Source organism: Schistocerca americana, chromosome 1 (genome assembly GCF_021461395.2).
Source record: "Schistocerca americana isolate TAMUIC-IGC-003095 chromosome 1, iqSchAmer2.1, whole genome shotgun sequence".
In the NCBI taxonomy this organism is placed as follows: domain Eukaryota; kingdom Metazoa; phylum Arthropoda; class Insecta; order Orthoptera; family Acrididae; genus Schistocerca; species Schistocerca americana.
Window position 1 is genome coordinate 1,146,430,877 of NC_060119.1, and position 24,158 is coordinate 1,146,455,034.

At 43.6% G+C, this 24,158-nt stretch overlaps 1 protein-coding gene across 1 annotated transcript in view; it reads right to left on the reverse strand.

The window, feature by feature from the left end:
- The window catches only part of LOC124597374 (tubby-related protein 4), a 500,962-nt gene that overhangs the window by 81,358 nt on the left and 395,446 nt on the right, over nt 1-24,158 (reverse strand). The window contains exons 4-7 of the mRNA XM_047135935.1: nt 24,029-24,136; nt 9,387-9,555; nt 2,884-3,140; nt 205-429 (exon numbers count right to left, since the gene is read on the reverse strand). Of these exons, the coding sequence (XP_046991891.1) occupies nt 205-429; nt 2,884-3,140; nt 9,387-9,555; nt 24,029-24,136 (759 nt within the window). The remainder of the gene's footprint in view (nt 1-204; nt 430-2,883; nt 3,141-9,386; nt 9,556-24,028; nt 24,137-24,158) is intronic.

Genomic DNA, 24,158 nt, shown 5'->3' on the forward strand with positions numbered 1-24,158 from the left:
TGATGATGGTGGTAGTGATGATGGTGGTGATGGTGGTGATGATGATGATGATGGTGATGATGATGATGATTGTGGTGATGATGATGATGATGGTGGTGACAATGATGATGATGGTGGTGATGATGATGGTGGTAATGATGGTGGTGGTAGTAATGATGGTGGTGATGATGATGTTGGTGGTGGTGGTGTTGGTGGCCGACTCACCCTTATAGTTTGAGCAAAGAGGTTGGAGATGAGCGCCTTGATGCGCGCGGGCAGCGGCAGCGCCGCCACCTGGTGCTCGGCCCGCAGCTGGCCGTGCACGCGCAGCCGGCACATCAGCTGCAGCGACGCGACGCGCCGCGACACCCACGCGATGTGCACCTGGCAGCCCGTCGCCACGAACAGCCGCTTGTCGTTGTGGCCCCACGTCAGCGCCGTCACCGGCGACTGCGGACATCCCAAGCTTCAGCAGCTACTCTACTGGCACTGAGGGTGCCAAACTAATGCTCAAAATTACTCTCATCAGTGACAATATCCGATACAGTTGCTGGAATTTGTACATCTGAAAAGGAATGCACAACTAAGTTTCAGGACATGTCTCCCATCTTCAGGTGCATATTAAAATACAAGTCCTCAAACAGATGCGCAACAGAGGTTAAAATATCCAGACTGAGATTTTCATTCTGCAGCAGAGTGTGCGCTGATATGAAACTTCCCAGCAGATTCAAACTGTGTGCCGGACCGACACTAGATCTCGTGACCTTTGCTTTCGAGGGCAAGTGCTCTACCAACTGAGCTACCTCTCCTCACAGCTTCAGTTATGCCAGTACCTCGTCTCCTACCTTCCGAGTTCGAGTCTCGGTCCGGCACACAGTTTTAATCTGCCAGGAAGTTCCATGTCAGCATACACTCCGCTGCAGAGTGAAGATCTCATTCTGACAACATTCCCCAGGCTGTGGCTAAGCCATGTCTCCGCAATATCCTTTCTTCCAGGAATGCTAGTTCTGCAAGGTTCGCAGAAGAGCTTCTGTGAAGTTTGGAAGGTCGGAGACGAGGTACTGGCAGAATTTAAGCTCCTCCATACTGCAGTAAGATGGGTCTTTTGTGGCAAGTTTTTAAACAATATACAGTATTTGAACTGGCATCAGAGACATTTATGTTACTCAGTGACAAAAACAATGATACGAAGAATTTCTTCGTCGATGATCAGTGATTATCAAGACTGGCCTATTTTGCTGACAGGGCCTCCAAGGACAAGGCGCAACAACTTTCTTAGTAGATCACAAGACAATATTGCCTCTTTTAGTTCACAAGTACCGAACAACAACCTTCTCGTATTTCCTAATCTTACATCATTTTTGGAAGACAATGAACTAGCTCCCATGAAAGTTTTAGTACGAGACATTGTTACACATTTAGAAGTCCTTCAAAAGAGCTTTTGAAAAGTACTTTCCCAAGGATTACACAAAATATGTCTGGATAAGAAATCAGTTTCCAGAATGGTAGTGGTAGAGGTAATCACAATAAAAACTTTCATTGACAATACTAGCGGCAGTTCAACGAAAGAAAAGTCTTTCAAAAAGAAAACTCTGCTTACTTTTCGGTTAGGAACAAAAACAATACCCTTTTTTTCCAAACAAGCAGTCTGAGTTTTGATGCTATTTGTCACTACTTACATGTGTCAGACTGGATTTCTGAGTTGTTGTACATTAAAAATAAATATGGAAACAGACTTAGTGCTGAAGAAGATTGGGGAGTTAAGCTGAGTTCATCGAGGCAGACTTTGAAACTCTGATTAAAGATAAACAGCGACATGCTTTCAGCTGAAACCTGCAGGTGTACTTTCAACAGTATCTAGATTTGAAAACCGATTAATTATTGGTTTCGAAGTCTCATTTACCGCCAAAGTTTCATATGATTCTGATTTTTTTTTTTTTTTTTTTTTGCTTTTTGGAATCCAATTTACTACACTCCATGTTAAGTTTGTTACTGTCTTGTACAACTGGTTTTTATTATTTGTGATGTAAAATGTTATTCCGCCCTTGCTCATTGAATATTTGGATCAGAATCGACTTAATTCCATATTATCTGCTACAAATTAAATACTGAAAGTGATCATGAACAGCTGTAAAAAAGTGATTCCACGAAACCTTATTACTTGTGTGTGCCCCACTTCTACCATAAACAGCAGATCATGGTCACGATGTAAAAACTGTGTTTGTGTTGTCAGCACTGAACAAGATGGCGAAAATTATTTCCCCCGTGCCTTTGCTCACCTGTATGTTTTATAATCTGTGAGATCTAAAGACATTAAACACTTCTGAAACATGACATCTTGGGTTGTCGGGTGTTCTGCCGGATATCAGCGTCGTACTTGCACGATATTTCGATCACGTAGCTCGTAACCTTCATCAGGTGCGACCTGAGACTGCTCCTCGAGTGGACCTGGTCCAGTATTTATGCCTATGGCCTTCTCCCTCCACCAACGGCTGCAGGAAGCGCCTGCAGCCGTTGGTGGAGGGGGAAGGCCATAGGCATAAATACTGGACCAGGTCCACTCGAGGAGCAGTCTCAGGTCGCACCTGATGAAGGTTACGAGCTACGTGACCGAAATATCGTGCAAGTACGACGCTGATATCCGGCAGAACACCCGACAACCCAAGATGTCATTTGATCGCCGGGAAAGCCTGAAGAGTTACACTTCTGAAACATATTCAAAGCATACCACAGTTTTCGTTAGTGTTATTGGGACGATCTGACACTCCTACCACACCATACACTTTATGATTCCGAACCATTCGATAAAGTTTTGTTCTCCTTTTTTGTGTCGCTCCATAGAACCTAGCACGTCAAGTATGCTGCAGGCTTTTACTCGTATGAAAACTGAGTACATACACTGACCTGAGTGTAGGGTATGGATGTCGAATAGATGAGGACTCCAGCGTCGGAATAGAACCTGAGGACGTTGGTGTAGTCAGCGGATCCAGGCTGCTGGTAGCTGCCTGCCACTGCAAGAAGCTCTCTGGAGTTGCTCCACTCAATGCACAACGGTCCAGAGAGACCGGTGTGCACCTGAACTGGCGAAACATCATCGAAGCTCTTCATCAGGAACACAAATCCGTTTTGCAGACTCACTGCTAGCACGAAGGTTCGTTCTTCTGCAAACATCAGAGTACAGAGTTACAAATATTAATTCTGTGTCTTATCTAACAGACTTACCTGCTAACATTAAAAAAATTCAAGAAAATTTATAAACTACTAATAGATGGCTGCATTAACCAAATAAATCAAAAACTACATACGTCCTCAATAACAGAGAGTACAGCCTACTTCCAGTTTAAAGTTTAAGGTTACTAATCTATAAGTCGAAGCGCTTTCTTACTTCTAAATTAATTTTAGCCTCTCGGTTTCTATGGAAGTACTTTTAGGCTACTGCAGTATATTCGTAGATTCGTTTTTTTAGTTCTCTAACAACTTTTGTTCAGAATTATGCACGTGTTTGTCAGTTAAGATTTTATAGTAATTTGCTGCCATTCTTCCATGAGTCAAAAAACACTGTGATAATTCATTCTTTCTCTCTTTGTGTACATTTGGTACCTGAAAGTTAGAGTTTCATATCTGACTGTGTTCTGTTCTTAATTTTTTTCTTCTTTTATCTAGAAACAATTATGAATGACTTTTTGTTTGTACATTTTGATGAATATGTGAGACTGACCTTGGAGGTTCTACATAAATATCATTCTTCAGTTAAAACTTCCGGGCTGAGAGGCCGTGGTCGATGTACAAAATTTCCCCGTAACGTTTCGTCTCCATCTGCGGGAGACTTCTTCTGAGGTCGTCCGGCTACTGCCACCGAGGCTCCAGGTACTCTCGCATTTATAGAGCGCATAGAGGGCACCACCATTCGTCAAGTGATGCCGACGGTATGTCTATCTTTGGAAGGCGTCATCATTCTCGATTCTGAGTAATCGATTGTCATTCTGCTGGCGCTACGTCGACATCTATATTTTGTCCAACATTAAAACTTCCTCTTTTCTATTAAAATTATTATGGTTTTTGTGAATCTCTATTGCTTCTCCATACATGTGCGCATGATAATGGGATGTTCGTGCTAGAAAGCTTTTCTCATTAAATTTAATTTCGTGGTTCCCATCTCGAAAAACATGCTCAGCTGCGGCCGATTTTACGATGTGTCCTAAGCGACAGTTTCTTTTATATTCGGCTAAGCGGATGTTTACATTTCTTTTCGTTGTTGCAATATATACTTGTCCACAACTGCATGGAATTTTGTATACGTCAGGTGTTGCTAGGAGGTGTCGGGCGTCTTTTGCAGTTCTTAAATATTCCTTAATCTTTTCGGTGGGTCTGAAGATTTTTTCGATCCCATACTTGGCCAGAACTTTCCCGATACGGTCCGTGACTTTATTAATGAACAGTAGGAAAACTTTTCCAGTGGGTGACCGTAGTTGCTGTGGACTAGTTGCTGTGGACTTCTGGCTTCTTTTCTTCTTTGATGAAGGGCTCGATCTATTTCCTTGCTGGTATATCCGTTTTTCATGAAGGCTGACCGTAAGTGATTTAGTTCATCTTGCAAGTAAGTCGGCTCGCAGATTTTGTTGGCTCTGTCCACTAAGGTTTTCATGACACCTCCTTTTTGCCTAGCATAATGGTTTGATTCCTTGTGGAGGTATCGATCCGTGTGAGTGTTCTTTCTATATACTTTGTGGCCCAGCGTCCCATCCACCCGTTTAATTACCGACACATCCAGGAAATTGAGTTGACCGTTGCTCTGTTGCTCTGTAAACTGTATCTTCGGGCTAATGCTGTTCAGGTGCACCAAGAAGAGATCCAACTCTTCTTCACCATGAGTGCACACTACAAATGTGTCATCAACATAGCGGTACCATTTAGCTGGCTTTTTACTGGCAGTCTGCAGTGCTCGCTGTTCGAAGAACTCCATAAATAAATTGACAACCGCTGGGCTGAGAGGGCTTCCGATTGCCTCTCCATCAATCTGTTCGTAAAATTTGTTGTTGAAGTGGAAATAAGTTGTCTACATCTACATTTATACTCCGCAAGCCACCCAACGGTGTGTGGCGGAGGGCACTTTACGTGCCACTGTCATTACCTTCCTTTCCTGTTCCAGTCGCGTATGGTTCGCGGGAAGAACGACTGTCTGAAAGCCTCCGTGCGCGCTCTAATCTCTCTAATTTCACATTCGTGATCTCCTCGGGAGGTATAAGTAGGGGGAAGCAATATATTCGATACCTCATCCAGAAACGCACTCTCTCGAAACCTGGACAGCAAGCTACACCGCGATGCAGAGCGCCTCTCTTGCAGAGTCTGCCACTTGAGTTTGTTAAACATCTCCGTAACGCTATCACGGTTACCAAATAACCCTGTGACGACACGCGCCGCTCTTCTTTGGATCTTCTCTATCTCCTCCGTCAACCCGATCTGGTGCGGATCCCACACTGATGAGCAATACTCAAGTATAGGTCGAACGAGTGTTTTGTAAGCCACCTCCTTTGTTGATGGACTACATTTTCTAAGGACTCTCCCAATAAATCTCAACCTGGTACCCGCCTTACCAACAATTAATTTTATATGATCATTCCACTTCAAATCGTTCTGCACGCATACTCCCAGATATTTTACAGAAGTAACTGCTACCAGTGTATGTTCCGCTATCATATAATCATACAATAAAGGATACTTCTTTCTATGTATTCGTAATACATTACATTTGTTAGGGTCAGTTGCCACTCCCTGCACCAAGTCAGGCAGTGTTTAAATAAAACCACTACGTCAGTCGGAAAAATATCTGCTATATATGAAATAGCTTCGTTTACAGGCTCCATGGTAAACAATGACACTACATCGAAGCTCACTAGAATATCACTTGGGCTGACGTTAATCTCCCTCAGATTTTCAATAAAATGCGCCGAGTTTTTAATGTAACTGCCCGCTCTGCAAATGTATGGTTGCAGCAAGCAGGCGAGATATCTGGCCACCTCCTGTGTTGGAGATCCTATAGCACTCACAATCGGTCTCAACGGGACCTGTGGTTTATGTACCTTTGGGAGTCCATATAGTCTGTGTGGATAAGTTTCCGTTTTGCAGAGTTGTTTTTCATCAACCGAAGAAAGAAAAGATTGTTTTACCAGTTGATTGGTATTTCTCATACTTTTGGTTGTAGGATCCTTCTGAAGCTTTTTATACGTAGTGGGATCCAAACGGTCACTAATCTTCTTGTGACAATCCTCGGTGTTCAGCAAAACCGTAGCATTTCCTTTATGAGCTGCAAGTACAATAATGCTCTTATCCGCATTGATCTCCCTCAGTGCCCTCCTTTCCGCTTGAGACGAATTGCTGGTAGGTGGTTTCGCTTGGCGTAATATTCTGTTTCAGTCCTGATTTCATCCGCGGAATGCGATGATAACAAACGGATTCCTGCCTCCACATTCGCTATGATGTCCTCTGTAGGAACCTTCAGTGGCGTAACTGCAAAGTTGCCTCCTTTCGATAGAACTGAATGTTCCTCTTTTGTTAATTCTCTCCCAGACATGTTAATCACAGTTCGAGAGTTGCCAGCGACTGATGTTTCACTTCTACCTTCTGTAGGCCATCGAATCTCCTCTTCTGCCTGTTAGTTACCATTTCTGCACTGATCTCCATGGTCGTGAACGTGAGACAGACCACCTTATTCCAGTCATAGCACTGCATTATGTCACTGATATACAGGGCTATTACAAATGATTGAAGCGATTTTATAAATTCACTGTAGCTCCATTCATTGACATATGGTCACGACACACTACAGATACGTAAAAAACTCAAAGTTTTGTTCGGCTGAAGCCGCACTTCAGGTTTCTGCCGCCAGAGAGCTCGAGAGCGCAGTGAGACAAAATGGCGACAGGAGCCGAGAAAGCGTATGTCGTGCTTGAAATGCACTCACATCAGTCAGTCAGTGCAACGATACTTCAGGACGAAGTTCAACAAAGATCCACCAACTGCTAACTCCATTCGGCGATGGTATGCGCAGTTTAAAGCTTCTGGATGCCTCTGTAAGGGGAAATCAACGGGTCGGCCTGCAGTGAGCCAAGAAACGGTTGAACGCGTGCGGGCAAGTTTCACGCGTAGCCCGCGGAAGTCGACGAATAAAGCAAGCATGGAGCTAAACGTACCACAGCCGACGGTTTGGAAAATCCTACGGAAAAGGCTAAAGCAGAAGCCTTACCGCTTACAATTGCTACAAGTCCTGACACCCGATGACAAAGTCAAACGCTTTGAATTTTCGGCGCGGTTGCAACAGCTCATGGAAGAGGATGCGTTCAGTGCGAAACTTGTTTTCAGTGATGAAGCAACACTTTTTCTTAATGGTGAAGTGAACAGACACAATGTGCGAATCTGGGCGGTAGAGAATCCTCACGCATTCGTGCAGCAAATTCGCAATTCACCAAAAGTTAACGTATTTTGTGCAATCTCACGGTCTAAAGTTTACGGCCCCTTTTTCTTCTGCGAAAAAAACGTTACAGGACACGTGTATCTGGACATGCTGGAAAACTGGCTCATGCCACAACTGGAGACCGACAGCGCCGACTTCGTCTTTCAACAGGATGGTGCTCCACCGCACTTCCATCATGATGTTCGGCATTTCTTAAACAGGAGATTGGAAAACCGATGGATCGGTCGTGGTGGAGATCATGATCAGCAATTCATGTCATGGCCTCCACGCTCTCCCGACTTAACCCCATGCGATTTCTTTCTGTGGGGTTATGTGAAAGATTCAGTGTTTAAACCTCCTCTACCAAGAAACATGCCAGAACTGCGAGCTCGTATCAACGATGCTTTCGAACTCATTGATGGGGACATGCTGCGCCGAGTGTGGGAGGACCTTTATTATCGGCTTGATGTCTGCCGAATCACTGAAGGGTTACATATCGAACATTTTTGAATGCCTAAAAAAACTTTTTGAGTTTTTGTATGTGTGTGCAAAGCATTATGAAAATATCTCAAATAATAAAGTTATTGTAGAGCTGTGAAATCGCTTCAATCATTTGTAATAACCCTGTATAAATAGAGATACAATAGCTTACTGCTAGTTGCCGCTAGTTCTCGCCGCGTCTGGTGAATTAGTTCCCGTAGCATCGCTGAAGACAACACCGGCCGTGAAAGCCTACATTGTATGATAAATATCATTCATTTCACAGAAGATGATACAAGAAATATCAGAATGCCCCATTTTGTCTCTGATGCGTTATACAAAGCGAAACATACCGAAACAAGGCTTTAAACAATTCATTGTTGGCAAGGAGGCGAGGACTTGCTAAATGATTAATACTCGTGCCTTCTCTCTCTAGTAAGATACTGCAACAACTACGACCTTCTTTTAAGAGGGTTAGCGACCCATCGAAAGGAGCCCAGTGAAAAAATACTTTATGATAAGTGAAGTGATAGTTCACGTTCTTTTCAGTAATCAGTCACCGAATTAAACAACTGCCCTTGTTCTTGTGCGCACCAGTTACTCCTCTACAACTAAATATCCACCTTTACAACCAGGTCTTCCTTTATTTCCTAAAGCTATTAGCTGGTGCAGTCTACCTAAATTTCTCTCTCGAAACTCACTTTCTTAGAAAACATTAATTTTGTTCACCTACAAATTAATTTAATATCTGTTACTATCACTATTATTATTATTATTATTAACAGCAGCATCAGCTCTTACTTAGTCAATGCTGTTACTCACATTGTCATTATATATCTTCAGATCACTTTTAATTCTATATATACCATTTCATTACGATTTATTACATTAAAATGATTGCCATTTCTTAAGTAACTATGGTGTATACAACTGTATATTTGTAAAATTCACTCCATTTCATCGTTGGCCGATTGATACAGCAACCGATTTTCATGGTTATACCGAAAACAGTACAGTTGCGAAGTTATTTTTATTTCCATACAATATGAAATAAAAATAACTTCGCAACCATGATTGTTTTATTTTCAGTATGTGTAAAATCGTCGTCACACGAAAAAGAGGTATTGAATAACCTTCATCTGTAAGATTAAAAAAATTAAAAAGTTACAAAGGCTTAGCATTTTGGTTCTATAGTGCTTCAAATACTAATACACACAGTCGAACAACATATTCTTTATTCTATTTCCTATCACAAAAATTTTAGCTTAATATTACTATTTCAAAATTAGGTTCTACGAGTAAAGGTGTGGAACGGAAATAGCCAGACATAAATAAAAGGTACATAATAGAAAAATAATAAAAATACGCGAAGAAAATGACTGCCGTGATCACCAATAAGGAATTAAATCTCAACTCATAATGTGTCGACACGAAGGGAAGACTTTTTTTTATTGCCATTGGTGTCGAAATGACGTACCTGGCTGCGTACCGTTAAGATCTGCGTCGTCGCCTTCTTCCATTTTGAACTTTTCACAGGACCACGCCATGCTTGTGATGCCAACCTCAGAACCGATTTGCACCTGGGAGACCATTGCCCCGTGGACATCCATGACAATGATCTGGCCAGCTGTGGTGCCAAAATAAACCTGAAACAATTGTTTTATTAATGAAATTTTTATAAATGCTGTTGTGATTGCCGATACCGTTTTACCCCGAAATTAGAAAACAAAAGTAATACAGAACTCACAAGCAAACCAAATCTCTCTCTCTCTCTCTCTCTCTCTCTCTCACTCACACACACACACACACACACACACACACACACACACACACACACTATGTGATCAAAAGTATCCGGACACCTGGTTGAAAATGACTTACAAATTCGTGGCGCCCGCCATCGGTAATGCTGGAACTCAATATGGTGTTGGCCCACCCTTAGCCTTGATGACAGCTTCCACTCTCGTAAGCATACGTTCAATCAGGTACTGGAAGATTTCTTGGGGAATGGCAGCCCATTCTTTACGGAGTGCAACACTGAGGAGAGGTATCGATGTTGGTCGGTGAGGCCTGGCACGAAGTCGGCGTTCCAAAATGTCCCAGAGGTGTTGTATGGGATTCAGGTCAGGACTCTGTGCAGGCCAGTCCATTACAGAGTATAATTGTCGTGTAACCACTCCGCCACAGGCCGTGCATTCTGAACAGATACTCGATCGTGTTGAAAGATGCGATCGTCATCCCCGAATTGTTCTTCAGCAGTTGGAAACAAGAAGGTGCTTAAATCATCATTGTAGGCCTGTGCTGTCATAGTGCCACGCAAAACAAGAAGGGGTGCAAGCACACTCCATGGAAAACACGACCACACCATAACACTAGTCCCTCCGAATTTAATTATTGACGCTCCACCCGCTGGCAGATGACGTTCACCGGGTGTTCGCCATACTCACACCCTGCCATCGGATCGCCACATAGTGTACCGTATTTCTCACTCCACACAACGGTTTTCCACTGTTCAATCGTCCAATATGTACGCTCCTTACACCAAGATAGGCATCGTTTGGCATTTACCAGCGTGATGTGTGGCTTATGATCAACCGCTCGACCATGAGATCCAAGTTTTCTCACCTCCCGCCTAACTGTCATCGTACTTGCAGTGGATCCTGATGCAGTCTGGAATTCCTGTGTGATGGTGTGGATAGATGTCTGCTTATTACACAGTACGACCCTCTTCAACTGTCGGCAGTCTCTGTCAGTCAACAGACGTGGTCGGCCTGTACACTTTTGTGCTGTATGTGTCCCTTTGCGTTTTCACTTCACTATCAGATCGGAAACAGTGGACCTAGGGATGTTTAGGAGAGTGGAAATCTTGCGTACAGACATTTGATACAAGTGACACCCAATCACCTGACCATGTTCGAAGCGCATGAGTTCCGTGGAGCGCCCCATTCTGCTCTCTCAGGATGTCTAATGACTGCTGAGGTCGCTGATATGGAGTATCTGGCAGTAGGTGGCAGCACAATGCACCTAATATGAAAAACGTATGTTTTTGGGGGTGCCCAGATACTTTTGATTACATAGTGTATATAGTGTTTACCCCACGGCTTCACCTGAATACGTGTCGACCACATATATTGCATACATCTCTTCCTCCCCCCCTCTTGGTCCATTTCCTCTTCCCCCCTCTGCCCATCTCCTCCTCATCATATCACTGACCATCTCCTAATTCCCTCATTTAATGTGTACCATTCTCGCCCTGGCCCCACTCTCTATCTCCTGATCCGCTCCCTACCCAACTCTTTCTCGCCCCCTTTCTACCCTTCTCCTCCTCCCCATTATCTCTGTCCAGTTCTTCCTGCCTCCTCTCTCTGCCCATCTTGACCCACATACATTCTGCCCATCTCCTCCACTTAATCTTTCTCCCCTTGCTCTCTTGCCCCCCTCTCTCTGTCCATCTCCTCGTCTCCCTCTCTGTTTGTCTATTTTTTCTTACCTCCTCTTCATCTATACTCTCTTCCCATCTCTCTCTGTCTGTCTCCTCATCCACCTTTTCTCTCTGTCAATCTCATCCTCCTCCTCTCTCTATCTGTCTCTTTACCCTCCCCCCTGCCCTACACATCCTTCTCCCCCCTTACTCTATCCATCTTCTCCTCCCCATGTTTCTCTCACTCCTCCTGTTCCCTCACTCTATCGATGTCCCCGACCGCCATTTCCCCATCCACCTTCTCCTCCCCCTCCCTCTGTCCCATCTCCAGCTGCCTCTCTCTGTCGAATTCCCTCCTGCCACCCTTTCTGCTCATCAATTCCTGCTCTCACTCAGTCCTTCCCTGCCTGCTTCTCCTCTCTCTATCCACCCCTCCTGACACCCTCTGTCCCTAATCACTCCCTACTACCCCATTTCTTTGTCTTTCACCACTTTTATCCCTATCAGCTTTCCAAAGGCATGATCATCTGCATGTTATCCCCTTAAAAAAGGAGTCGATAAAATACGCCAATACGAATCACACAATATACCTGTCATGCATGGCAGCCTACTTGTGAGGGACTTCAGATCTGTTATTTGCCCCTGGTGTGCAGGTTGCCCTACAAAGTAGGACGATAACGTAAGTTGATACAACTCAAACACAACGCACCTAAACGTCAATGACCAGAAGAAGATTTCTTGCCTCTGATATGTAAGCTGCCCTGCAAAGCAGGTCAATAAGGCAATCTGATACTATTTACAGATGACTCATCTGCTGTAGAAGGTGGCCTGTGTGGCACAGTGTGAAGGAAAACATTTTTTCTCATATCTCCACTCGTTATGGAGTGAGGTGGTTATAAACCCCATAGTGCTGATACTTGCAGAGTTTGCTGCTTGTGCACAAAATTTCATCGAAATAGGCCTGGAGGTTTGAAATGGTGCCCTGGACATACAGACTTAGAGTCTGATTTGTTATATACAAGTCGATGAAATAGCCTGATACTACTGCCACAGAATGCCAATTGTGTGGGGCAAAATACTTTTCAGGGGCCTTAAAAGCGTATTTGCTCCTGACATGTAGGATGCCATATAAAGACGGCCAATAAACTATGCCAATAGTACTCCAACATACCTGTCATGCAAGGAATCCTAAACATTGAAGGGTAAAAACCCTTTCTTGCCCCTAATGTGTTGGCTGCCCTGTAACGCAAGTCAGTAAGGCAGGCCAATGTCATTTGCATGCAACATGCCTGTTGTGCAGGGCAGCCTGCATGGCTAGAGCTGATTAAAAGATTTTTTTTTATCACTGCTCCTAGTGGAGTTAGGAGGCTGTAAACCCTTCAGTGCTAATACTTGTGAAGTTCTTCCCACAGATTTGCTTGGGTATAGGTATGACACATACAACGTACACATTTCCTCCCTTCTTGTCTCTTTGTTCACCTCATCTTTCCTCTTCCATCTGTCCATACCCTCCTTCTCATTCTCTATGTCTTTCCTTCTCCTCCCTCTCATTGCCCATTTCCTCCACCCCTCTCTCTGAACATATCCTCCTACTCCTTGCTCTATTACCTCCTTCCCCCTTCTCCTCTTCACACATCTCTATGTCAATTCTCTCTTTCTCCTATCTCTGTACAGATCTTTCACTTTCTGTCTCATGCTCCTCCTCTCTCAGTGTTGTTTGTTATTCGTTGAACACGACTGACTGCACAATCGCCAGTGGAGATGGAGCTAGTTGGTGCACAGACAGGCCTTGTCTCCTACGAATGTAATGCCCTGTTGCCTTGCCGGATGATGGTTTGGACATGGGATTCCATCTGTAGTTTATTTTTCTCCTGTATTCTCGGATACCGAAAAACACTGAAGATTCTGGGAGTCCCACGAGAAAAATAAACTGTTGCTGGACTTCCGTGTCCAAACCCATCATTCACCAAAGAAACAGAGCATCACATTCAAGGGAGACAATGTCAGTCTACGCAGCAGCTAGCACCATCTTCTCCACTGGCGATTGTGGCAATCAGTAGAGGTCACTGAATAACAAACGACATTGCGAGACGTTACGCCTGCGGGCCCATCAGCATACAAAGTCACGTTTTCTGCTGAAGGGGAAGTCTGGCAGCAAGTTGTGTGCCTGTAATTTCGAAACTCATAAGCATTGTTGGATGACGTTTCTGAACACAGGTACCTGTGCTCTCTTTGTTCGTCAAGACATCTTCTACATACTCTCAAAGTTTGTCGGTGTAATTTTGAAGCACCCTGCATATAACAGAAGAAGATATAGGCAGATATGGATATATTCAATCACTTTAGCCTCTTTGGGTTGACGTGCAACATAGTATCCCAGCAGGTTCTTCTATTTCTGCCAGTCTTGGCTTCCTATTGCAACTGTCTTTCTTAAGACTGTCCAATACTTCCAGCGGTCTTCCTCTCGGTCTTTTATGGTAAATTGGGCTTCAGTCTGGTTTTTCTTTCGACCATTTGCCATCCTTTCTTCGAGCGTCGCGACCAGCTCATTGTCATTCAAGGTAATTACTCTTTCTATTAGGTCACTGACCTTTGTTGTATGTCTGATATTTACTGTCTTTCTTTGTGTATCCTAACATTGATCTTTAAATTGCTCTATGGGTTACTAAGAGTCTTCTAACAGTGAACTCAGTCAGTGTCTATATCTCACAAACAAAAGTTATTAGTCTTCGTATATCCATAATTAAAATTGACTGTTTGGGACGTCAGCTAGTATAATATATGTTAAAAAATGACGAAATTCCTCCAGCTGTATTAAGATGTTGGTTTTATTGGCGACTAGTTTCGATGTTGTTACATCATCATCTTCAGGCCCATACTTGTTGACAGCAACTGTATGTGTCTAACACTAGTAGTCAGTGGTGAGACAGGCGTGTTCCATGCGGAAGGCAGGTAGTAACTGAAGATGACGTTGTAACAACATCGAAACTAGTCGCCAATAAAACCAACACCCTAATACAGCTGGAGGAATTTCGTCATTTTTTAACATATACGTTATTACTGGTAATATGCATTGGTCTAGAACTGTTTTCTACAGGACTCCCGTCGTCTTTAACTTTAAATCTAGAGAGTATATCTTCCGTAAGCTAGGCAACCGTATTTAATACGTCGAAATGTATCTGGTTTTAAGCCACCTTTCACGTTTGGAAGTTGACGGAAATAGACATATTATGTGAGTCTTTCGAGGTGTGTAATTTCAACACTTTTTGTGGATTCATTACTTTCGCCCTGTAGCACAGCACGTTTACTTAGTTCATAGCATTTTGAAAGTTACTTTTGAAGATAGCACCGCTGCTTTGTTAACTCACGTCTAGATATTCTGCATTCCTAAAGTGTTTGACCCAGCTCCCTACGCCCCATTCCCCATCCCCAAACCCTTAACCACCCACCCCGGCCGCCCTACTGGGCAGTCGTAAGAAGATGTATCTATAAGAGACACAGGCGGTGTAACGTCTGTGAACCGTAGCGCTGAGTGAACCGTAGCGCTGAGCAGAATGCTGCAACACAAATTGTTATGCAACAGAAAGGTGTACCTCAACTGCTATCAGAAGAGTTTTTTGTGTTTTTTTTCTTTTTTTTTTTGAGTATCAGTCTTCTGACCGATATGATGCAGCTCGCAACGAAATTCTCTCCCAAACCAACTTCCTCATCTCTCAGTTGCAATTACAGCCTACATCCTCAGTTATCAGCAGGATGTATTCCAGTTTCTGTCTTCTACAATTTTTATCCTCTACAGTTCCCTCTAGTACCATGGAAGTTAATTCCTGCTGTCCTAACAGATGTCCTACCACCCTGTCCCATCTTAATGTTAGTGTTTTCCTTATATTCCTTTCTCGTGGAACCATCTCGTTCCTTACCTTATTAGTCCAATTAATTTTCAATATTCTTCTGTAAAACCACATCTCAAACGCTTCGATTCTCTTCTGTTCCGGTTTTCCACAGTCCATGTTTCACGTCCATATAGTGCTGTGCTCCAAATGTACATTTTCAGAAATTTATTCCTCAAATTAAGGTCTATTTTTGATACTTCTCTTGGAAAGGAATGCCCTTTTTACCAGTGCTAGTCTGCTTTTGATGTCCTCCTTGCTCTCTCCGTCACGGGTTATTTTGCTGCCTAGGTAGCAGAATTCCTTCATTCACTTTGTGATCACCAATTATGATGTTAAGTTTCTCGCTGTTCTCATTTCTGCTACTTCTCATTACTTTCGTCTTTCTTCGATTTACTCTCAGTCCATATTCTGTACTCATTAGACTGTTCGTTTTATTCAGGGGATCCTACAATTCTTCTTCATTTTCACTTAGAACAGCAATGTCATTAGCGAATCTTATCTGTAATATCCTTTCACCTTGAATTTTAATTCCACTCTTGAGCCTTTCTTTTATTTCCATAACTGCTTCTTCGATATATAGACTGGACAGTAGGGGAGAAAGACTACATCCCAGTCTTACACACTTTTTAATCCGAGCACTTTGTTCTTCGTCTCCCACTCTTATTATTCCCTCTTGGTTCTTCTACATATTGTATATTAACCGTCTTTCCTTATAGCTTACTCCTATTTTTCTGAGAATTTCGAACATCTGGCACGATTTTACATTGTCGAACGGTTTTTCCAGGTCGACAAATCCTATTAACGCATCTTGATTTTTCTTTAGTTTTGTTTCCATTATTAACTGCAACGTCAGAGCTGCCTCTTGGTGCCTTTACCTTTCCTAGAGTCAAACTGATCGTCAATCTAACACATCCTCAATTTCCATTTCCATTCTTCTGTACATTACTCTGGTCAGCAACTTGGATGCGTGAGCCGATTGTGCAATAATTCTCGCACTTGTCGGCTCTTGCAGTCTACAGAATTGTGTGGATGATATTTTTTCCAAAATTCATATGGCATATCGCCAGACTAATACACTCTAAACACCAACGTGAATAGTCATTTTGTTGCCACTTCCCCAAATGATTTTAGAACATCTGATGGAATGTTGTCTACCCCTTCTGCTTTACTCGATTGTAAGTCTTCTAAAGCTCTTTAAATTCTGATTCTAATACTAAATTCCCTATCTCTTCTGTATCGACTCCTACTTCTTCTTCTATCGTCAGACAAATCATCCCCCTCAATGACGGCTTCAATGTACTATTTCCACCTATCCGCCCTCTCCTCTACATTTAGCAGTGGAATTCTAGTTGCATTCTTAATGTTACCACCCTTGCTTTTAATTTCACCGAATGTTATTTCGACTTTCCTATATGCTGAGTCAGTCCTTCCGACAGTCATTTCTTTTTCTATTTCTTCACATTTTTCGTGCAGCCATTTCGTCTTAGCTTCCCTGCACTTTATGTTTATTTCATTCCTCAGCGACTTGTATTTCTGTATTTCTGAGTTTCTCTGAAAATTTTTGTACTTCCTTCACTCTGCGATCAACTGAAGTATTTCTTCTACACTCCTGGAAATTGAAATAAGAACACCGTGAATTCATTGTCCCAGGAAGGGGAAACTTTATTGACACATTCCTGGGGTCAGATACATCACATGATCACACTGACAGAACCACAGGCACATAGACACAGGCAACAGAGCATGCACAATGTCGGCACTAGTACAGTGTATATCCACCTTTCGCAGCAATGCAGGCTGCTATTCTCCCACGGAGACGATCGTAGAGATGCTGGATGTAGTCCTGTGGAATGGCTTGCCATGCCATTTCCACCTGGCGCCACAGTTGGACCAGCGTTCGTGCTGGACGTGCAGACCGCGTGAGACGCCGCTTCATCCAGTCCCAAAGATGCTCAATGGGGGACAGATCCGGAGATCTTGCTGGCCAGGGTAGTTCACTTACACCTTCTAGAGCACGTTGGGTGGCACGGGATACATGCGGACGTGCATTGTCCTGTTGGAACAGCAAGTTCCCTTGCCGGTCTAGGAATGGTAGAACGATGGGTTCGATGACGGTTTGGATGTACCGTGCACTATTCAGTGTCCCCTCGACGATCACCAGTGGTGTACGGCCAGTGTAGGAGATCGCTCCCCACACCATGATGCCGGGTGTTGGCCCTGTGTGCCTCGGTCGTATGCAGTCCTGATTGTGGCGCTCACCTGCACGGCGCCAAACACGCATACGACCATCATTGGCACCAAGGCAGAAGCGACTCTCATCGCTGAAGACGACACGTCTCCATTCGTCCCTCCATTCACGCCTGTCGCGACACCACTGGAGGCGGGCTGCACGATGTTGGGGCGTGAGCGGAAGACGGCCTAACGGTGTGCGGGACCGTAGCCCAGCTTCATGGAGACGGTTGCGAATGGTCCTCGCCGATACCCCAGGAGCAACAGTGTCCCTAATTTGCTGGGAAGTGGCGGTGCGGTCCCCTACGGCACTGCGTAGGATCCTACGGTCTTGGCGTGCATCCGTGCGTCGCTGCGGTCCGGTCCCAGGTCGACGGGCACGTGCACCTTCCGCCGACCACTGGCGACAACATCGATGTACTGTGGAAACCTCACGCCCCACGTGTTGAGCAATTCGACGGTACGTCCACCCGGCCTCCCGCATGCCCACTATACGCCCTCGCTCAAAGTCCGTCAACTGCACATGCGGTTCACGTCCACGCTGTCGCGGCATGCTACCAGTGTTAAAGACTGCGATGGAGCTCCGTATGCCACGGCAAACTGGCTGACACTGACGGCGGCGGTGCACAAATGTTGCGCAGCTAGCGCCATTCCACGGCCAACACCGCGGTTCCTGATGTGTCCGCTGTGCCGTGCGTGTGATCATTGCTTGTACAGCCCTCTCGCAGTGTCCGGAGCAAGTATGGTGGGTCTGACACACCGGTGTCAATGTGTTCTTTTTTCCATTTCCAGGAGAGTATTACCCATGGTTTCTTCACAGTTACCTTCTTTGTACCTATGTTTTTCCTTCCATGATTGCCATTTTAGAGATGACCATTCCTCTTCAACTGAACTGCCTACTAAGCAATTCCTTATTTCTGTATTTATAGTCTTAGAGAACTTTAAGCATATCTGGTCATTCCTTAGTACTTGTGTATCCCACTTCTTTGCGTATTGGTTCTTCCTGACTAATCTCTTAAACTTCAGTTTACTCTTCATCACTACTACATTATGATCTGAGTCTGTACCTACTCCTGGGTACGCCTTACAATCCACTATCTGATTTCGGAGTCTCTGTCTGACCATGGCGTAATCTAACTGAAATCTTCCTGCATTACAAGGCTTTTTCCAAGTATATCTCCTTCTCTTGTGATTCTTGAACAGAGTATTCATTGTTACTACATGAAATTTATTGCAGCACTCAATTGGTCTTTCTACTCTCTCATTCCTAGTACCAAACCCATATTCTCCCGTAACGCTTTTTTCTACTCCTTCCCCTATAACTGTATTCCAATTCCCCATGAGTGTTAAATGTTCATCTCTCTTTACGTACTTCTACTACTAATACTACTTCTGCTACTACGTGGATACTCTGCAAATCACATTTAAGTGCCTGGCAGAGGATGCATCGAACCACCTTCACAATTCTCTATTATTCCAATCTCGTATAGCGCGCGGAAAGAATGAACACCTATATCTTTCCGTACGAGCTCTGATTTCCCTTATTTCATCGTCATGATCGTTATTCCCTATGTAGGTCGTTGTCAACAAAATATTTTTGCATTCGGAGGAGAAAGTTGATGATTGGAATTTCGTGAGAAGGTTCCGTCGCAACGAGAAACGCCTTTCTTTAATGATGTCCAGCCCAAATCATGTATCATTTCAGTGACACTTCTCCCCTATTTCGCGATAATACAAAACGTGCTTCCCTTCTTTGAACTTTTTCGATGTACTCTGTTAGTCCTTTTTTATAAGGATCCCACAACGCGCAGCAGTATTCTAATACAAGACGGACAAGCGAAGTGTAAGCAGTCTCCTAAGTAGATCTGTTATATTTTGTAAGTGTCCTGCCAATAAAACGCAGTCTTTTGTTAGCCTTCCCCACAACATTTTCTATTTGTTCCTCCCAATCTAAGTTGTTCGTAATTGTATGTCCTAGATATTTAGTTGAATTTACGGTCTTTAGTTGAATTTACGGTCTTTTCTCTGACAGGAAATCACAAATCCAGTCACATAACTGAGACGATATTCCATAAGCACGCAATTTCACTACAAGCCGCTTGTGTTGCACAGTGTCAAAAGCCTTTTTTGGAATCGCTTTGAAATGCCTTGTCAATAGCACTCAACACTTCATGTGAATAAAGAGTGTTTCACAAGAACGATGTTTTCTAAACCCATGTTCACTGTGTGTCAATAGACGGTTTTCTTCGAGGTAATTCATAATGTTCGAAACAATATATGTTTCAAAATCCTGCTGCATATCGACGTTAATGATATGGGCCTGTAATTAAGTGGATTACTCCTACTACCTTTCTTGAATACTGGTGCGACCTGTGTAACTTTCCAGCCATTGTGTACGGATCTTTCGTCGAGCGAACGGTTGCATATGTTTGTTACGTATGGAGCTAACGCATCAGCATACTCTGAAAGGAACGTAACTGGTATACAATCTGGACCAGAAGGCTTGCTTTTATTAAGTGATTTAAATTGCTTCACTACTACGAGGATATTTACTTCTACGTTACTCATGTTGGCAGCTGTCCTTGATTCGATTTCTGGAATATTTACTTCGTCTTCTTTTGTGAAGGCATTTCGGAAGGCTGTGTTTAGTAACTCTGCTTTGGCAGCACTGTCTTAGATAGTATCCCCATTGCCATCGCGCAGAGAAGGCATTGATTGTTTCTTGCCGTTAACATAATTCACGTACGACCAGAATCTCTTTGGATTTTCTGCCGGGTTTCGCGACAAAGTTTTGCTGTGGAAACTGTTAAAGCATCTCGCATTGAAGTCCGCGCTAAATTTCGAGCTTTTGTAAAAGATCGCCAATATTGGGGATTTTGCGTCTGTTTAAATTTGGCATGTTTGTTTCGTTGTTTCTGCAACAGTGTTCTAACCCGTTTTGTGTACCAAGGAGGATCAGCTCCGTCGTTTGCTAATTTATTTGGTATAAATCTCTCAATTGCTGCCGATATTATTTCTTTTAATTCAAGCCACATCTGGTCTACACTTATATTAGTAATTTGAAAGGAGTGGAGATTGTCTCTCAGGAAGGCGTTAATTGAATTTGTATCTGCTTTTTTGAATAGGTATATTTTTCTTTTATTTTTGGAGGATTTGTGGTCACAATATTCAATCTCGCTACGACAACCCTGTGTTCACAAATCCCTGTATCCGTTTTAATGTTCGTTATTAACTCAGGATTATTTCCTGCTAAGAGGTCAGGTGTATTTTCACAACCGATTACAATTCGCGTGGGCTCATGAATTAACTGCTCGAAATAATTTTCAGAAAATGCGTTTAGCACAATTTCGGAAGATGTTTTATGCGTACCTCCGGAATTAAACATGTATTTTCGCCAACGTACTGAATCAGTATCCTGATATACTTGCTCTATCTCTCCATCTTCAGCTTGCGACGTCGGCATGTATACCTGAACTGTCGTTGTCGGTGTTGGTTTGGTGTCGATTCTGATAAGAACGACCCGGTCACTGAACTGTTCACAGTAACACACTCTCTGCCCTATCTTCCTATTCATAACGAATCCTACTCCCATTATACCATTTTCTGCTGCTGTTGGTATTACCCTGTGCTCACCTGACCAAAAATCCTTTTCTTTCCATTTCACTTCACTGACGTCCACTATATCTATATTGAGCCTTAGAATTTCCATTTTCAGATTTTCTAATTCCCCTACACATTCAGACTTTTGATATTCCATGCCCCGACTCACAGAACATTACAAAAAAATTACATTCTGCTATGAGGTGCGTCGTCCATGGTTTAACAATCCGATAAGCCTCGATTCGTGGATTTAAATTCCCTAAAGGAACGTATTCAGGATGTAAAAATTCTCTGTCACAGGAAACATAATATCGTGTAAGTTCCCAAAGTTTCTGAGTAGGAAACTACGTTCGCTTTCGTTTCGAAACATACTCTGTTTTTCATACTCTAAAGCTTGCCACATGTACGTGAACATGAGCACAAGTTTTTAGTTAGGTAAAACGGGTTGTACGCAACTTTAGGCTGATGAGAATGTCGGGCGAAAAAGTTTAAAATCAGGTTAAGAGTTGTGACCTTCAACTTAGAGACGCTGATTGTTGTAGTACGGCTATCTCGCGGCTAGGGATTCGACAACTGTACAAAGAACATGAAAAATATATGCGTCACATCTCTTATGAAAAATTATAAGTATCACATCTCGTAAACTTGGCTTAAGGATTGTATCTAATGGCTCTTCAGAAGTTGGAAGAGAAAAAGGCGATCATGATGAAGCGGGCAATGCGTTGAAATGATGTTTGCAGAGAGTCAGCAATAATTGCAACAATACTTTATTAGTAGAATGAAAAACATTTGTTTGTCTTCATTTAATGGGACACTGGAGGTGGTAACATGTCATTACATACGCAGAACTTTTAAAAGGTAAGGATAAGAATAATAAAATATCCAATCCAAGAAGATGAATAACAATGGAATCAATAATAATAATAATCATTATTGTTGCAGTCGTCGATCCGAAGACTAATTTAGTGTATGTCTACACGCTAGTCTACTTTATGCAACTCTCTTCGTAAGTGCATAACTACTCCGCCTCACTTCCATTCCAAAGTGCTGACTGTATTCAAGCCTCAGGCTCCCTCTCAAACTCTTACCCCTCCTCCACTTGCCTTTGTTAGCACGTTAATTATTGATTGATGCCTCAGGATTTGAAATACCAAAATTTCCCTTCTTTTAGCCAGACTGTTCCATAAAGCTATTTCCTCGAAAATAAAATAGCAATGGGCTAGGAAAGGATTAAGTGTAATTGCAGTTTCACTGCCGCCGAGAGTCTTCCTGTTACCTGGAAACCTACAGATGTTTCATCTACGTCTAGCTCCTGAAATTTGGTGAGCTGTGTGTGATGAAGTGTAACTTTCATTGTACCATATGATTCATGTTGTTGTGTTTAGATTCGGTATGAAAAGTAGGAAAAATGGCAGAGTATGTGTCAGAGGGTCTAATTAATGTACTCTTCCTGAACCGTGTGTGCACTAAGTGATACGACGAAACTACATATAAATGTACTTATACATATATCAAAAAAGTTTTGCATCACCTCGGTTCCGAGAGTTCCGGAAACTGTACAGAAAATTGGAATAGAAATCAACATACACTTCATTTCCGCTCCTTTTTATTACTCATGAAAACCACACATTTCATGTTGTACCACCATACAGCGAGACCTTCAGAGGTGGTGGTGCGGATTGCTGCACACGCCAGTAGCACGTCCTCTTGCGTTGATGCATGCCTGTATTCGTCGTTCATCAAAGCACTGTTGGCCCAGATTGTCCCACTCCTCTACGGCGATTCGGCGCAGATCCCTCAGAGTAGTTGGTGGGTCACGTCGTCCATGAACAGCCCTTTCCAATCTAGCCCAGGCATGTTCGGTAGGGTTCATGTCTGGAGAACATGCTGTCCACTCTAGTCGAGAGATGTCGTTATCCTGAAGGAAGTCATTCACAAGATGCGTACGATGGGGGCGCGAATTTTCGCCCATGAGGCGGAATGCCTCGCCAGTATGCTGCCGATATGGTTGCACTATCGGTCGGAGGACGGCATTCCCCTGTCGTATAGCCGTTACGGCACCTTCCATGACCGCCAGCGGCGTACGTCGGCTCCAAATAGTGCTACCCCAAAACAGCAGGGAACCTCCACCTTTCTGCACTTGCTGGACAGTGCGTTTAGGGCGTTCAGCCTGACCGGGTTGCCTCCAAACACGTCTCCGACGATTGTCTGGTTGAAGGCATATGCGACACTCATCGGTGAAGAGAGCATGATGACAATCCTGAGAGGGCCTATTCGGCATTTTTTTGGGGCCATCTGTTCCGCGCTGCATGGTCTCGTGGTTGCAAAGATGGACCTTTCCATGGACGTCGGGAGTGAAGTCGCGCATGATGCAGCCTACTCTGCATAGTTTGAGTCTGAACGAAAAGCATTATTCAACATGGTGGCGTTTCTGTCAGGGTTCCTCCGAGCCATAATCCGCAAGTAGCGGTCATCCACTGCAGTAGTAGCCCTTGGGGAGCCTGAGCGAGGCATGTCATCGACAGTTCCTGTCTCTCTGTATTTCCTCCATGTCCGAACAACATTACTTTGGTTCACACGCAGACCCCTGGACACTTCCCTTGTTGAGAGCCCTTCCTGGCACAAAGTAACAATGCGGAAGTGATCGAACCGCGGTATTGATCATCTAGGCAAGGTTGAACAACAGACAACATGAGCCGTGTACCTCCTTCGTGGTGGAATGACTGGAACTGATCGGCTGCCGAACCCCCTACGTCTACTAGGCGCTGCTCATGCATGATTGTTTTCATCTTTGGGCGGGTTTAGTGACATCTCTGAACAGTGAAAGCGACTGTGTCTGTGATATAATATCCACAGTTAACGTCTATCTTCATGAGTTCTGTTAACCGGGATGATGCAAAACTTTTTTTGATGTGTGTATTTGAGGACATAGCATGCTTAGTCTATTATCATCATATTGTTTAATGAAGTAGTAGTTACCTGCTGATCGTCAGGAGTCCATATACCACACGTGATAGTGGATTCCAAATTGAGCATTGACGACCAGTACCTTTGGCCAGCCACGGATCCAACCAAAACAAAACCATCCTGTGGAAGAAAATCAGACGTG